Here is a 17769-nt window from a genome sequence, read left to right on the forward strand (position 1 = left end):
AATGTTCAGCTAAAGGGTTAAAATGTATTTCAAAACCCCCAAATCATATACAAAATATTGGGGACCATCAATATATCGTTATCAGGCCCCGATGTGTACTTTTTTATTTATTTTGTTGTTACTTACTACTAACCAACATTGTTCAGCACTTGTTGATTGGGTGGCAAAAGGCCCTCAAATTTATTCTGAGCCTCCTAAATCTTATACTAACAAAAAAAAAATATAGAGAAGATAAAATGAGAGCGGACACCGGGTGTGGGTGGGGGGGTCCATCAATACATTACTATCAGACTCTATGAATTGTGGTTATTCCAGTTGTCTGAAGGTAAACATCTCTTGCTGTGCTGTCCCTTTAGAATACCCATGCAGCTCTGTGAATCCCATGTCATGCATGCGTCTCATATTTGTATGAGAAATATTGTTTATAAATAAAAAAAAAAATCAAAATGACACTTTATTTAAAATGCTTTCATATCGTCAACCAAATTCTTCCATCCACGAGTGTAAATCACCCCATTGGTTGGCATGCTCCTGATTTCACAAAGGAGGGCGCATGCTTTTCTTTTGTCTCTCTATAATAGATTTGACGACGTGCGCCGCTCACACAGGTACACCTTGATTTATCCCAAAATGATCCTCTAAACACTTCACGACGATTTTCTTTTAAACAAGAAGGACTAATGTAAGCTCGTCTGTCTTAAAGAATGGAAAATGCACATTTGCCGTGCTTAAAAATGTCTTTTGATCTTGCTTTCAGCGCGGGTTACTTCAGTCCACAGTCAATCTGTTATATTCACGTCGCTTTGCCGGCGCGGTGAAAAACAACTTTTGTTCCCATTACCCACCAGGAGCTCAAATCAAAGGCTGTATATTGGCTGATGAAATCACAAAGGTGTTTTGGGAAAGCTGATTTCCAAAGCTTTTTTTGCTTTCTGTTCACATTGTTGCGCCATCATGCTGTCAAGTTGCAAATCCCACTCAAACAGGTGCTGCAAGACAGTATACTGGTACTCGTATTACCTACTGATCTATCCCGAGCTCTGGGAGGAGACATGCAAACATCAACCATGTACTAATTATCCAATGATAGCCTAGATTTATATTATCATTTATATCATACTATAATTTATATTAGATACTTTCAGGGCTTTTATTATACCAGTTTGTTGCTCCTTTATGGTATCTTTCACTTCCCAGTACTGCATGGAATAAAACTCTTTACGTGTATCAAAACCAGTGAATAAAAAATGACTATATTGCAACTCACCAGTCCTTAGATGCTCCAATATTCCATTACCGGTCACACCGTGAGTCCCACCCACAGTCTGCCTCAGGCCTGTCCAGTGACCAGATGGCCCTGTCCAAATCCCACCACTAAATCTGGTCCAATGAATAGAAAGGCCCACCCAGACCCAGGGCTGGATTTGCCACAAAGCCACCAAGGCCTCGGGGCAGCAGGGAGTAGAGGGACAGCAGGGGTGTGGAATTGCCTGCATAATGGGCACAGCAGGTGTGCAGACCCAGGAACTCAGTGCATGGATGGTGGGATGCCCTTCTAATGAGCACAGCAGGTGTACAGGCCTGGGAACTCAGCACAGGGATGGTGGGAGTCCCTCATAATGGGCACACCAGGTGTACATACACACGATCTCAGTTCAGGGATAGTGGGACCTCTTCATAATGGGCACAACAGGGGTGCAGACCGAAGAACTCAGTGCAGGGATGGAGGAAATCCCTCATAATGTGCCCAGCAGGTGTGCAGATCCAAGAACTCAGCATAGGGATGGTGGGAGTCCCAAATAATGTGCACATCAGGTATACAGAGGTTGACCTCGGTGCTGATATCTCAGTAATAGAGTCCCCGAGAGAACAGACTGTCTGGGAGTTTGATTCTGCAGAATCTATTAACGGCTGAAAGATCAGCTCAGGGTGGACAGACCTTGTGACAAAACATTGCTTCCCCCTTCCATACAGAAAGAAATGAAATGTATCCGCGAAAGCTCACAATCTTTTGCTCCTCTTGAGCAGAGGATATTGCTTTGTGGATTCCAAGTTTTTTTGTTTTTGTACTCTACCTTTTGGCTTACGCTGCTTTGTGAAAACAAGACTGCCATAATCCTTCAATCATATCCGCGGTAGACAGATGATAAAAGGTGAAACACAAGTGACAGGGCAATGTAATAACAAAGAAAGTTCTGCTCTTGCGAAGAAAGTTCTGGTTAACTCTTTCCAAAGCTCCAAGAGGAAAGTGAACACGTTTCATTCCCATGTAAAATACTATACACGGCAAAGGCAGAGATCAAAAAGCGGCTTACAGAAGCAGGTCATGCAGTCATCAAGAACCTTGGGCCCCCTGCAACCTCTTATAACAGGGCCCTTTCTGCCATGATGCAATGTGCAGAGTGGTGCCCTGTTGATATTTTAGAGTAGCCATTTCTGTGGAAGCCTAGGGTTCCTTCAGAGGTTGCTAGGGGTTCCTCAAACTGTGTATTATTGATCTTCCATCTGATGGCGTCTATGTAATACCATGTCCAATGCCACATGGCAGAACCATTTGCATGATGCCAGTGATCAGTTTAGCTGTCTGTAAGGGTGGTATTGTGACCACCATTGTGAGGGGGGCATTCTTCTCATTGACCACCACTGTAAAGGGAGCAATCTTTTGATCAAGCACCACTGTGAGGCGACATTCTTCTCATTGACCATCACTGTGAGGGGGGACATTATTATTGACCACCACAGTGAGGGAGGACATTCTTCTCACTGACCACCAGTGTGAGGGGAGCATTCTTCTCACTGACCGCCACTGTGAGGAAGGCATTCTTCTCATTGGCCAGTGGCCACCACTGTAAGGTGGACATTCCTCTCACTGACCACCACTGTAAGGTGGGGCATTCTTCTCACTGGCCACCACAGTGAGCGGGGCATTCTTCTCATTGACCATCACCGAGACCTAAACATTATTTCAAGGGCTCCTTTGGGGGAAGAAGATTGAGGAAGGTTGTTCTAGACATACAGGGAAAAAAAATCAGAAGTGCCAGACCAAATATTAAGTGACCACAAAGAGATTTTTTCTTCATAAAATACCAAATGCTAACATACTTTGGGGGCTTCTAGTGGTCTCACTTCATCAGGGCTAAATAAATATGATTAAATAGGCCCGGTCACCAGTCCATTTAGTTCAGCAATAATCTTCCCATAAGATTATATATACATTTAACATATGTCATGCATATTATTCACCTGCAAATGCCGGTCTTGTGTAGAGATCCAAAAGCCCTCAACTCCTTCAGGGTGCCTCCATCTTGGATGTGATGTCAACAGCCCCAGCAGACTCGGAGCTATCATTGAAATTACACACTATAATATTGTCCCTCACTCCTCCCCTGGCTGCAAAATAAAAGCTTATGTAGGGAGGTGAGGGAATGTATAGAGGAGCTGTGCCAGCACAGGGAGTAATTAGAGTAAAAGGCTATGATGTGCAAGGGGTAGGGGACTGTGCTAGGGAATTGACTCTTCCTGGACTAGTCAAATTGTCTAACAAGTTCAAAAGCACATTGCAAGTCAATGTATGAATATTTTATGCACAGTAGCGCTCGAAGTACAGTGCGATATGCTGCAGTGCCATTCATTTTGAATGGCATCCCAGAGCACCCACAGAGCTCACATTAACTGGGGTGAAGACAAACTGAACAGAAGTGATTTCCCTTGCATTGGGGATCATTACAATGTAACGGGCTGTGGCAACACAAAGCTCTGCAACTCACAATAAGGTACTTTGCAGCACATGTGTCACCGAACCCTTTGATGAGTAAATCGGAAAAGCGGCTGAACAGTATGTTGTGGCAGCAGAAAGCCTTCCCTTATATGTAGTTCAGTTGCGTATTCAGCTGTTTGGCCTGAGTTTGCCTTAAAAAGGAAACAGTTGTATACGTAGAGAACTGAGAGCCCGGGGTGCCCGGGAAGAAAGGTTCTCTCTCCGTATAATACCGCCGACAAGTAGGTCAGACCCTCTCCTCGCGGAAATGCATGCTTAAAATGCATAAAGAATGAAAGTAAATGCGGAGCGAGTCATCTTCAATTGTTGTCCTGCGCCGAGAATCCCCCAGCGCCCTTTTTTTTCATGCATGTGTAACTTTCTATAAGGCTGACCTGGCTTTTTTTTTTCCGTGGCATCTCTTGTACTGTATCTCCGGGCAGTTTTTTTCATATCAAGGGCTTAGTTCTCTTTATGTGCGGCACGCGGCGGACTGGGGCCTGTCCTTTTAAAGCCTTGATATACAATGCACGGGCAGCGGTAAGGCAGGGAAATTTACCTTACAATTCAAAGCGAGAGCTACATGCCAAGCTAAAGAGCTGGCATGTCATAAGAAGGAAGAGGATTTATAATGGTGACAGTGCGGGCTCGTCATTCAGCCTACGGAGGTAGCAGGGAAACTGCAATAGGCGTCTGTATGGTTTTATATATAATGTGGCCAATATATGCTATGTGTTAATAATCTCAAGGGAAAAGTTGGGGAAGGTGCACGGGCGGGAGGAAATATCATGAGCTCAGTTTTTGAAAGGTTGAGTTTTAAGAAGTGTGGTGACATCCAGACGGATATGTCGGATAGTAGATTAGTGACACGCAGGGACACTGAGGGGAAAGTTGCGGAGTAGAAAGATAGATTTGAGTGTCATCGGCATAGAGATGGTATTGGAAGCTATGTGAGGTTATTAACTGACCAAGGGAGGAGGTGTAGATAGAGAAGGGGTCCAAGGACAGAGCCTTGGGGGACCCCTACAGAAAGAGGAAGAGGAGGGGAGGAGTTAGATTTGTAGGTGACAAATCTAGCCAACCAATGACCACTTGCCATTTCATGCATGATGTTGCCGTAAAGCCTCAAAGGCACTTGGGCTGGCGCGGGGGGTGGGTGATGCTCATCACTGCAGTAAAGTGCAGCAAAAACCGAGACAGGGAGAGGAGGGTGTTGTGAGTTAATTCACTTTTTCATTTTATGCTTTAAATTCCTCCTTCACCGGCAGCCTGGATGGGGAGTCCTCGGTGAACCGTTCTGTATTATATGCAGCCGATTGTAAGAAATGAACACTAGATGGCATAAATAAGGTCGGATGGGAGCGCGTCACACCGAGAAGACACAAACAAGGGAGTGGATATTTTTCCTCCACAGAACATAGCGAGGTGGAAGGTGTAACAGAGCAGAGGAATATAAAATATCTTCCATGGTGACACGCTGCTCAATCCACCGCAATTTCCCACCCGGCCGCATTCCTGTTGACAGCCAAACGCTACAACGTATTCACAACAACAGGCCCTGCGAAGGCAACATTGTCAAGTCTTTAAGATTTGGCTTTTCTTGTCTGTCAGTCGCCTTTTTTACAAAAACTGAATGCCGTTGTTTAACGGCTCATTATGTACGAGGTACAAGAGTGCGACTCCCGGCGGTGCAATTTTCAAGCTATTGCGCGGAATTCCAGGCGAAGCGCTAGATACCCAGAATAAAAACATTGAATGAAAACTTTAATTAAATGTCCCAAAACACAACAAAATACCCGTTTTTAATTAAATATAAAAGATGAGGTTACAACGAGTAAAACGATACCCAACATGCCCAGGCTACAAATTGCGTGTGTCCGTGAAACGGCAAAAAACTGCAGTACCCCAAAAAGTCCATAGAAGACGCTTTGAAAGCCCCCACAGGTCATTCATTTAGAGATACCCCAAAATACTGGCCCTATAATTATTGCTCTCACCCCGGCGTGCGCGGCGATACCCAACATGTGTAGCGCGTTCGTCGTTTTCATACGTAGGCGCACCCGACGCGTGGGGGACTTTTAATTTTTTTTAAAATTATTAGATTTATTTTATTTTAATTTAAAAAACTTTTTTTCGAATGGCGCATGCGCGGAGCTCGAGGAAGGACGGCTGAGTCCTGAGCTCGGCGCCTAGACGGATCAGACTTACCCCCCCGAGCAGAACGAAGTAGCCGGGCCATCTTCGAATCCCGAGCGGTGTTGGACGACGAGAGAGGAGGCCGGATGGCGGGTGGAACCGCAAAGCGGAAAGACGCCAAGCCCGCGATGGGCTCTAAAGGTTGCATTATCGATGTGACTTAGTGTCACAACGTTTCTAAGGATAGGGGTGGGGGGGTAGTCGACCGTGCTGGGTGGTCGTGCGCCCAGGCCTGACCTGACCCCCTGAGATGTTAGAGCTCTCCGGGGTTCATGTCAGGCCGAGTATTGACGTTAGTCGATACACTGGTTACAGAACTGGACCTGGGATAAATTCCCCGGTCTTTAGAGGTATGTTTTTTGTAGGCCGCCCTGAATACTTGAGGGCGGGCTTTTTCTTCCTTTCTTACCTTTTTCTGTTTCCTCTATCATGACTTCCCTATTGGTTACCACTGGAGAATAGGGGTTTCGGCCCATGTCTAGGGGGCAATTTCTACATAGGGTCTCACTCCATGATGCACCTGAAAAGGTTACACTTCCAAGTAGACAGCGATTGGGTTTTGGGCTGTTATATCAAACGCTATAATCAAATAGGAGTACACGGTGACCCCAGTTAAATCAATTTTACTCGCATCCCATAACGTTCGAGGTCTCAACTCGCCCATAAAGAGGAAAAAGGCATTTCAGTATTATCAATCGCAAGGTGTGGATTATTCCACTTCCGACAAATACTTCATTTCGTGGCACTCCTGAGACTACCCTCCCTGGATAAACCATTTAGCACGGAGTACGAAAGATGGTGCCTAGGGAATGGTAGACAGAGGGGAGGTATCTCGATAATATATTTTATTTTAATAGATACAAAGATTAAACCATCCTTTATGTCATATTGCATATTAACTCATAGTAAGTAGGACTCTAAGCAAGGAAACTTGCCATTAAGAGGCTCATAAATGGACCTAAAAAGCAGTGAGATCAGATTACACACATTGCAGAATGACTTTATAAGGAAAGCGCAGCCCTCCTCCTTTATTCATGCAAAGCTCTCTTGAAATGTATTCGGCATACATTTCACCTTTCCTGGTCTGCCACTGTAGCAGAGGTCGTGCTGGCAGGGGCAGGGCATTGACCCATCCCAGGGGTGGGCAGCCTTGGCCCTCCAGCTGTGGTAAGATTACAATCCCCATCGTGCCTCAGGGTGCTGCAGTCATGCCTGTGGCTGTCAAAGTCATGCAATGTTGGTACTTGTAGTTCTACAACAGAACACCGAGGCCTAGCTGCACTATTAGTCCATGGTTGTACTCCCTCCATCCAGCCCCATATAAGAAGATGCGTCCCTTTGTACGGACCTGGAGCCTGTGTATTGCACCTACGACGTGCTGGTTGTGGCTGCGATTCTCTGCGGGCTTGAATGCTGCGATGTAATTAATGTGATGAAAATGTCATTTTTGTTTTATTAATGTGGCGGCATTTGTTCCATTTTTGCACAAGGCGGTCTTCGCCTTTAAAGCATCCACCTGTCTCTCCCGGTCCTGACCCCCCAGATCCACATTGCCGGTGGTGATCGGCTCTGCAGATGCGCAGGGACGGTGCAGCAGCTGCCAGGTGTGTTGTCGGTGGCTAGGTGGCAGTGTGGCTTTAATCCTGGCTGTATCCTGCGTCTTCACCTGTCTCTGCTTTTCCTCCTGAACCATCAGGTTCCATGTTACCGGATCCACACCGACATCCATTATTCATCCCCATCACACTCTGTAGACAAGGCTTTAACCCCTTCCTGGGCGGCTGGCCTCAACCCACGACTCGCGTCGGCTCTTCCCATTGCCAATAGGGTTAATGACGACTTGTCCTTAGTTAGGATTCAATAACCTCCCCGGGGAAGCACGTTATCAGAGAAGATTGTGTCTTTTGGGCCCTGATGGAACACCAAGCTGAAGTTTCATCATCGTTACATCTCCTGACTGGCTGCGTACTCATAAACAGTCAACACGTTGAGCAACTTCCTATTTACCCTTTAAAGGGACTCCTGTGTAGAAAGGCTCAAATGTTAGCTGTTAGCCCCCTACTTGAGGAGCACTTGCTAGTACAGGGGGGTGGGGGGCTTTGTACATAACTTCAGCTGCCCCAGGACCGAAATGGAGTGCATTTTCTTCTATCGGAGCACAGGCATTAGGATTCATGACATGACAGGGACCCATCGTCTGACACAGATCAGCCCCTGCTGCAGTCTCTGGGAGTCTTGGCTGCGGCTGTCAGTCTTGCAATGGCTAGTGGGACTTGTAGTTCCACAACAACTGGAGCACCAAGGTTGTCTACCCCTACTATCAAGTGACAGTTTCGCACCAGCAGGGAAAAGATTTACTTGGGGAAATGTATCCATTTCTCATACTCTATATTCTCTTTGTATGTGACGCTCATTACTTTGTAACACTTTTCAGACGGAAACAACTTTTGTTGTCCAACAAGTTGAAATCAGGCTTGCAGGGAAGAGCTAGGAAGTGCCTGATGTATGGGAAGTGGAGGTGTGTCGGTGAGTTTTCTAAAGAGAGTGGAGAGAGTAGTGATGTTCATCAAAGACCAGTAGGCAGAGCAATGACACAGGCTACACAACTGCAGAATCTGAAAATTGCTGGAACCCCTTGCTTTACCATTCAGCCATACACACAATATAGCCAATTGTGTGTAGACATCTCACTATGACACCTTCATGAGCTCGTTGGCTATCCCATTCCAAAACGGCCATGGACATTTTTATCAAGTTGCTCTGCTTTGCAACTTGCCCTCATTTCCCGCTCCTCTGGGAAAATGTTGTATGACGTCTGTGGGAATTTTACCCATTCAGCCAAAAGAACATTTGTGAGGCAAGGTACTGATGTTTGATGAGAAGACCCGGCTCACAATTGGTGGTTCAGTTAAGGTGTTAGGTAGGGTTGAGTTCCACCAAACAAAACGTATCAAGGTGAGCTCCATGTGCTTATGGAGGTAGCTCCATCATGAGCTCCATGTGCTTATGGAGGTAGCTTTGGAGCACAGTCATGCTGGCACAGGAAAGGGTCTTCATCAAACTCAAACCATGTTCTTATGGAGCTGGCTTTGGACACAATTTTGCTGGCACAGAAAAGGGCCTTCGCAGGATTCCTCAAACCATGTGCTTATGAAGCTGGCTTTGGGACACAGTAATGCTGGCACAGAAAAGGGCCTTCGCAAGACTCCTCAAACCATGTGCTTATGGAGCTGGCACAGAAAAGGGCCTTCTTCGAACTCAAACCATGTGCTTATGGAGATGGCTTTGGGACACAATTATGCTGGCACAGAAAAGGGTCTTCACCAAACTCAAACCATGTGCTTATGGAGCTGGCTTTTGGACACAATTATGCTGGCACAGAAAAGAGTCTTCACCAAACTCAAACCATGTGCTTATGGAGCTGGCTTTTGGACACAATTATGCTGGCACAGAAAAGAGTCTTCACCAAACTCAAACCATGTGCTTATGGAGCTGGCTTTGGGACACAGTAATGCTGGCACAGAAAAGGGCCTTCGCCAGACTCCTCAAACCATGTGCTTATGGAGCTGGCACAAAAAAGGGCCTTCACCAAACTCAAACCATGTGCTTATGGAGCTGGCTTTGGGACACAGTAATGCTGGCACAGAAAAGGGCCTTCGCCAGACTCCTCAAACCATGTGCTTATGGAGCTGGCTTTAGGACACAGTCATACTGGCAGAGAAAAGGGCCTCCACCAAACTCATCAAATCATGTCTTTATGGCCGAGGTGGATCAGAAAAGGGCCTTCACCTAACTGCTACCACAAGTTTGGAAGCTCACAATTGTCTAGAATGTCTTTGTAGTATTACTAATACCCTCCAGTAGGGATTTTGGAAGGGGAGAGGGAGGGATTTGTTGGGCTGGAGTTACCACTACATATGAAATCCAAAAGCAAATCTTTCCCATCGTCAGTTTGCTCAGTATGAGTAGGGATTCATATCAGCCAGGCCGGGTTCATTGTTGATCGCTCCCGTCTACACCTGTCTCCAGCATTTTCACCTTTTTTTTTGTGTGTTCTCCATCCATGAAGCACAGGTTGTTCTTTTATTAACACTCCATTAATGCCGCTGTACTTAATGTAGGAGCTCCCTGCCAATTCATCAGCTTTTATATTCTAATTATTTATAGTAACGGCCATGACTCATACAGACACTTTAGCAGAAAAAATATTTTTTTTCCTTGCAAGTTTTATGATTAAATCTGAATTCCAGACAGATAGAAAAGTCGCAGGAATCCGGCTCTGTAATCATTAATACGGCATTAAATGCATTTTTTTGAGTATCTTAATTTGATTTGGTATCGGCCTTTTTCGGTCCTTGTACAGCAGAGCTGGAGTGTGAGAGGAAGAAGCATTACAGGGAGCCAATCAGTTCATGTGCTGACAAGAAGCATGCTGATAGGAGAAGAGAGATGAGCTCATCACTGCTCTGCTTCTCCTTTCACTGTCCAGTCACAGGCTTGGGGCAGGTCCAGGATAACCTGGGCTCAGAGGAACTAGGTTGAATGATACTGGCTAGCAGACGGAGGACATTATACTGTATCCTGTGTGGTTATTGAGTGGTATATTTCATTGAAAGTTTTGCTACATAAGGGATTACATTTTTTTAGGGCTGGTAATGATTAAAATTTTCCTGTTCGATTAATCAATTTTTTTTTACATCGATTAATCGACTAATTCCGATTAATTAAAACGCACATACAGAGAGGGGTCTCACCAGAGCTTTGAGGGGGTCTCACCAGGGTAGCAGGGCTCTGTGGGGTCTAACCAGCCTTGTTAGACCCACAGAGCCCTGGCAAGACCCCACAGAGTCCTGGCAAGATCCCACAGAGCCCTGGTCTCACCAGGGCTCCATGGGGTCTCACCATAGCTTTGTGGGGTCTCACCACGGCTCTCTGAGGACTCACCAGGGCTCTGAGGGGGTCTCATCTGGGTAGCAGGGCTCTGTAAGGTCTAACCAGGGCTCTGTGGGGTCTAACCAACTTTGTTAGACCCCACAGACAGCTGTTGAGACCCCACAGAGCCCTGGTTAAACCAGGGCTCTCTAGTGTCTCCACAGGGCTCTCTAGTGTCTCCACAGGGCTCTCTAGTGTCTCCACAGGGCTCTCTAGTGTCGCCACAATCTCTCGTTCACTTATTATAAAATGCTCATTCACATTACCTAAAAAAGCACCCTTAGCACTGCACATTCATTAAATACATCTTTTGGCCTCAGTGTCTTTAGTGCACCAGCTTTAATATTGTTTACTCATATCTCCCTCCCATTGTAGATTTTACATGATACATATTTAATTTTTATTTTAGCTGCCTTGTAGACATTGCCCACACATCCAATGCACTCATGAACCAGGAGACTCACCGGCCCAAGTGATTCCGTTCAGGTAACGAAGGGAAGGGGGAGGAGTCCGGTGATGTCACGGACATTGACGTCACTGGACTCCTCCCTCCTTCCCTTCGTTACCCATCACGGACAACTACATCACCGGACTCCTCCCCCTTCACTTCGTTAGCCGGCAGAGCCACTCGGGGAAGGGGGAGGAGTCCGTGACGTCACCGGATCTCCGACGGAAGACCCGGAAGCCAGCGGAGAGGTGAGTTCCGATCAAAATAATTTTGATCGATCAAAAAAACTAATGATTAATCGTTAATTTCCGCAGCCCTACATTTTTTTACTATCGAGAAATGTCCCCACTTGCTCCCAAGCTCCTCATTAGACCGGCTCTTCATTGGAGATTTGCAGTGGCTCTGTTGTGCTACTACAATAACTGCCCATTATTCATTGGGTGAAGCTTTTTATCTCTAAGCAGATGGAACAAATGGCTCCCTATGGGGTAAGCTACACCAGTAGTGGGTCGCAGTGATCAGTCTTTCATTATTACACAATGCTCTAGTCATTTAATAGGACTGACTGCTACAAAATGCTGCTTTGTGCTACGTATGTAGCTTACCCCCATAGGGAGCCATTTGTTCCATCTGTCTACTCCATTCATGCCACTACTAGCAATTCATCACTGGTGAATATCCTAACCAGCGCTTTCCTAATGAGACAGCTGCCGGCAAATGGGCACATTCCTGTGAAGTTTAATGAAGAACTCCAGGCAATCAAAAAATGAACCCTTGCAGTGGGGTTACCCAGGGCCGGATTTCCCACAAGGCCAACCAAGGCCTGGCCTCAGGGTAGCAGGAAGTAGAGGGGCAGCAGGGGTGTGGAATGCCTATCTCCTGACACCCGGGACCTGTAGTTCCGGGCACCGGGCGGGTAGTTGTTTTCTACATTTAGCTCTGCTTTGGGAAAGCTGCCGCTTGTTTTGTACTAGTGATCTCTGCGATGTCACCGAGATATATTGTATGCAGCCTGCCGTTCTCCATATTATTATACAGGATTTATATAGCACCAACAATTTGCTCAGCACTTTACAAAATGGAGGAGACAGTACAGTTACAATACAGTTTCAGAACAATAGGGTTGGGAGGGCCATGCACGTGAGAGCTTACAATCTAGTATGATGGGGAAGTGATACAAAAGGTAATAATTGTTTAGAGTGAGTTATTGGAAGAAGTAAAAGGCAGTTATGTTGAGACGAGATAGGCTTCCCTGAAGAGATGGTTTTTTTAGGGATCGCCTGAAGGTGGGCAGCGTAGGAGATTGGGACTCCTTACCCCATTCTGTCTGCCTGAGGATGGGACCTTCTGGAGACATCCTGGAGGCGAGTGTGGGAGGAGGTAATGAGAGAGCTAGAGAGCAGGAGGTCTTGAGAGGAGCGGAGAGGACGGTTTGGGTGATATTTTGAGATGAGATCAGTGATGTAGGTTGGGACGGAGTTGTAGGTGGCTTTGTATGTTGTTGTTAGTATTCTGAATTTTATTTGTTGGGCAATTGGGAGCCAGTGGAGGGATTGGCAGACAGGACAGCATTGACCCTCCCTGCCACCCCAAGGCCGGGTTCAGCAATGCACACCCCCCACCGCTGAGGAGAATGCCAACCAGATAGCGGGGGTGGCAGGGTTGGTTTTAATTTTTTTATGGGTTTATTTTTTGTTTCTTTCTTTTTTTAACTTTTTTTATAGTTATTCACCTTAATTTTGTCTATCTGTTTGTGGACCATATCAATAGTCAGCCATTGTGGTTCGGTAAAGGCACTGCTATCCCCATTATGGACTTGAGTTATATCATGTTCCTTGGTGTGCACAGAGCTGAAGAAAGTATTTAATAGATTTGCTTTCTCATTGTCCCCAGTTTTATCATTATAATATACATTGTATACACAGAAGAGCGCAGACGTCTCATATACAATGTATATTTCTGTGATATTGGGGGGTATAGTTTCCACTTTGTTCTCCGCATTTTGTATCGGTGTATCTCTACATCCCATGTTCATCGCTCTACACAAGAAGAGTCATAGAAATCCTTTTCATATATTCTCGGCATATTTACTATGAATACAGGACAGCGAGGGCAAGGCTGACTCTTCCACCCGCTTTCTGAATTCCGTTTGCAAAGAAAAACAGCGTCCTTCCAAAAGCGATTTACAATGGCCCGCATCCTGCCCATAACCCGCCGACAGATTCGTACTTCGCCGTTTACGTCAGAAGTCCGTTTTACTGTTATAGCAAATCGCACCGATTCATCCTTCAAAACAAAAAAAATTACTTTATATGCTCGCTTTTATGTTTTTCATTAATTTTTATCCTGAATAGCGCCTGTCCTCCAAACACTCGGTTTCCTTCTGAATAGCAATGATCCGCCTATTTTATCCTTTAATTCTTCATCTAAAAGGGGAATAAATATTGGTGGCGTTTGCATAAAGCCATTGTGTGTAAATGACTGCTGTTTGTGAACACATAGGAGGGAGTTGGGATCCACCGCGGACATTTCTTTTTATGATCAGCCTAAAAGTCACTGAGTAAATATCCGGCAAAACACATAAATCAGCTGTTTTGTTCCTGCGCTCCAACAAAACCTGCTAAGGAAGTACAAAGCGTGGCATTAAGATCCAAAACGCGTACAGTTTTTAAAGGAACAGAACACAGCAGTATTGTGGGCTGTGGGTCCATGCACACAGCTGCGATGGGGTAGGTTTTCCGCCATATTGTTGAGTTACGCAAGCCAAATATAAAAATAAAAAATATGCACCTGCGATCCAGTTATTTTTGAAGTATGTCAGGCGGTGTGCATGTCCACGTTCCTGTGAATACGTGCAGAAACAAAGTGAATAATTCAGAATGACTGAAGGTTGACGTTATTCTATGCCGCAGGCCCTGGGCCCAGTCATTGTTGTTGGGCCCAAAGCAGCTGCCCCTTTAGCCCGCAAAAGATACACATGCGATATTGTTCTGTTTACTGTGTGATCGGCTTCACATAGTGTTGTTCCGCCCCTGCCGTACACCGCATAGCGTTACCACGTGATGTCTCACACCGGGTCACGTCTCCCTCTGATGTCTCCTCTTATCGGCTCTGCATTGCATGGTGGGTGTGGGTCGGGGCTGCCCAACAAAACGTTTGCCCAGGGTCCAATCAATATTAAAGATGGCCCTGCCGCCACCTACATGTTGTTGATGTCCATAGCTCCACCCTGACCCTGAATGAGTCATTTGGTAGGCAGCGGCAGCAGAGGAGGAACAGAAAGATGTCAGCCTTCCATCACTCAGAATGAATGACATTGTAAGCACCTCAACTCTATATGGACACGTGTATGGATACAGAGAGCAAGGGGAGTCTGCCGGGGGGAAATTATATATAGAAATGTCGTCTAGAGTTCTGTCAGGGCTACATATGGTCTCCAGGGGGGCTGGGGGGAGTTATATAGAGAGGTCTTCTAGAGTTCAGCCAGTTCTTCATATGATCTTGGGGAGAACTGCCAGGGGAAAGTTATATAGAGAGGTCTTCTAGAGTCCCATTAGTGCTCCATATGGTTTCCAAGGGGAAGGGGGACTGGGGGGGGTTATATAGACTTCCATCAGGGCTGCATATGATCTCGGGGGGAACTGCCAGGGGAAATCGATATTGCAGGTAAGTAGCTTCCCAGCCAGGTTTGCCACAAAAAGGCTCCGCTGTGTTTTGAACTGAATTTATTGCGGAAAGCAGACAGGAGCGTAATGAAACAATATTTAAGTAATATTCTGGCGCTTGTAACATTTCATTTTTTATTACTGATAATGTTTAATTAATCTGTACAATCCCCGAGGAGGGCAATCTATTTTTAATGAAAGTTACGGTGGAAAATACAGCAGCAATTGTACTGGTTCGGGAGCACGACAGAGACGCACAAATGGTTCTTGGTAGGACATATGTAGAGTAAGGTAGCTAATTGGTGAGGTGACAGAGACCTGTAGGTTATATTCACTTGGTGGCTGGAGGCTGAAGAACATCTACAGTTTTGTTAGTGTTCCATGTGGTCTTAAAGGAGAAGGGAAGACTGCTGGGGGAAGTTATATAGAGAAGTCTTTTAGAGTTCCATCAGTGCTCCACATGGTGGTAGAGAAGGGGTGACTTAAAGTTATAAATAGAGAGGTCTTCTAGAATTTGGTTAGTATGGCCAGAGGCGAAGGGGAGACTGTTGTGGGAATTACATATTTGGAGATCTTCTAGCGTTCAGTTGGGGCTACATGTGGTCTCAAGGGGGAATGGGGGAAGTTATATAGAGAGGTCTTCTAGAGTTCCATCAGTGCTACATATGATCTTAGGGTGGTGGGGGGGAACTGCCAGGGGAAGTTATATAGAGAGGTGTTCTAGAGTTCCATTAGTCCTACATGTGATCACAGGGTGGTGTGGGGAACTGCCAGGGGAAATGATGTAGAGCGGTCTGAGTCCTCTCAGTGCTCCATAAGGTCTCAGAGGGGAAGTTGTATATGCTCTGATCCTGAGTAATATTCAGAATTTTTAACCGAACACTTTCAGGAGTTTCAGTCTCCTGCATCTGCCCCCATCCCCTTCCAGTTCTCACTGGTTCCTCTTGCACCTCCATATAACTACTGTATCCTGTATTAACACCCACATGTGATGCAGAACCTCCATGATTGAAAGAACTGAAATCCAATAAATGAAAGCGGTGAGCGAAGGACAGTCAGGCTGGGGAAGGAAAATGCTAGATAGATTATCCTGGACGTCCTCCAGCCAGGAAATAAGGTGGGCTCTATCTGACTTGCTGCAGCTTCTAATACACATTGTGAGAAGCTCACAGTGTGCACTGAAATCAGAGGAAGCCATTTTAGTTCAGGAGAGGAGCCTGAACTAAAATGGCTTTGGGGGGATGAAAACTCAGTGTTGCTCATTCTTAGTTACCTTGTTTTTTATGGGTTGATTTTATGTGTTGTAAAGTGACTCCACATTATAGGAGGTTTTGTTGTCACTGATAAATCGAAGAATTCTAGAATTCTTTGAAAGTAGTTTTCATGACATTCGAGTTGCAACATTATCAAGGTTACATTAAAGAAAAAAAAGTGATCAATGAGTTCCATTAAGTTTCCCATCTTGTCTGTATATTTTCTCCACCGTCTGTCTGCACCTTTTAAAGACATCTGAAGCGTCAAACCTGCCAGAATTTCTCCCGCGATGCCATTACCTCCCGTTTATTTTGTGTCCCGCCATCTCCAGTTGAAGTTTGCCGCTGTCCCTTGTGATTTGGAAAGTCATTTATCGCTGATTGCCGCCCTCCTGAACCCGGCGCCGCACGCCGCGCTGTTTTCGCCTTCCAGAAATCTATTTACATACTCAGCTCAAATAGTTTTATAAGATCTGTTGACAGACAACTCTTTTTTTCTTAATCCCGTCAACTAACTCACCGTCTCTTCTTTTTTTTATATTTCAGAGAATCGCCTACCTGCTCTGGAAAGGTCGCGTTCGAGGCATTACGGCAGACCGCTTGCTACATGAGCCGCGGAGCGCCGACAAAGAATTTGGCACTGCGCCCATTACTGCCGTACAAAAGGAACATCAGCGATTGGGGCAAAGCACCACCGGAAAAGAAAAAAAAACTGGCAAGAGAGAAGAGACGACTTTTCGTTTCTTTGAAAACTCAAGGGACGCTGTGTCTTGCGCTCGTGTCAAATGAAACGAGTTAAAGGAAAAAAAAACCTCTTGTAAACAGTGTTAGAGATTGTCATTATATAAGACGAAGAGCAGAACTTTCCCCTGAGGAACTACAAGCCCCAGCCTGCTTGTCTACTGTGGTTTGTGGCTCCTCAGGGGCTTATTGCTGCCGGTTCCAGTGCCTGGTTTAAAGGGGAACTCCATTAAGGATATGGCTGGTACACTTAGGCTATTGTAGCAGCGCCTAGTCATGTTTGCTAAGAAGTGTGATAGCATGTCTTTGTGAATACAGTTGGTGGACAAAATAAAGTAAACACCACATGATAAAAGAAGTATAAGAGTGTTAAAGTAACTGGCAGCCTTAATCCATAAAGAGTGCCTATTCTTTAGGCAAAACCTCCCATGCCAAACAGAAGGTTCCCTTTTTTTTGTGCAAGTATCCTGCCCCCTCCCAACCAACTTCTCTCCAACCAATGCAAGGGGCTCTTATGCTTCCGGTTGGCACAGGTGATCTCACCCTGGCTCCCAGCAGAGCTAGGTGCTCAAAACCATGAGACTCTCCATATCCAATTTTCAAGACCGTAGCCTTGAAATAAGCTGGGGAGCATTCTCGCATGATTTTGAGCTTCCACCTGTGTATGGTGATGTCACCCTTGCCACCCAGAAGTGTCAGAGGCCAGTGCTGATGTAAGTCATTTTTGCTGGGGAAGGTATACTTATCAATTGTTCTTCTGTTGGAACAAATCCCTCT

At 45.7% G+C, this 17769-nt stretch overlaps 1 protein-coding gene across 1 annotated transcript in view; it reads left to right on the forward strand.

The window, feature by feature from the left end:
• DIAPH2 (diaphanous related formin 2) overlaps positions 1-17062 on the forward strand; it is a 909560-nt gene extending 892498 nt beyond the window's left edge. Inside the window, exon 27 of the mRNA XM_018576282.1 lies at positions 16798-17062. Coding sequence (XP_018431784.1) covers positions 16798-16862 — 65 coding nt within the window. The 3' untranslated portion in view covers positions 16863-17062. The remainder of the gene's footprint in view (positions 1-16797) is intronic.
• The last annotated feature ends 707 nt before the right edge of the window (positions 17063-17769 follow it).

The sequence above is a fragment of the Nanorana parkeri genome, unplaced genomic scaffold (assembly GCF_000935625.1).
Source record: "Nanorana parkeri isolate BGI_ZX_2015 unplaced genomic scaffold, ASM93562v1 scaffold62, whole genome shotgun sequence".
Lineage (NCBI taxonomy): Eukaryota > Metazoa > Chordata > Amphibia > Anura > Dicroglossidae > Nanorana > Nanorana parkeri.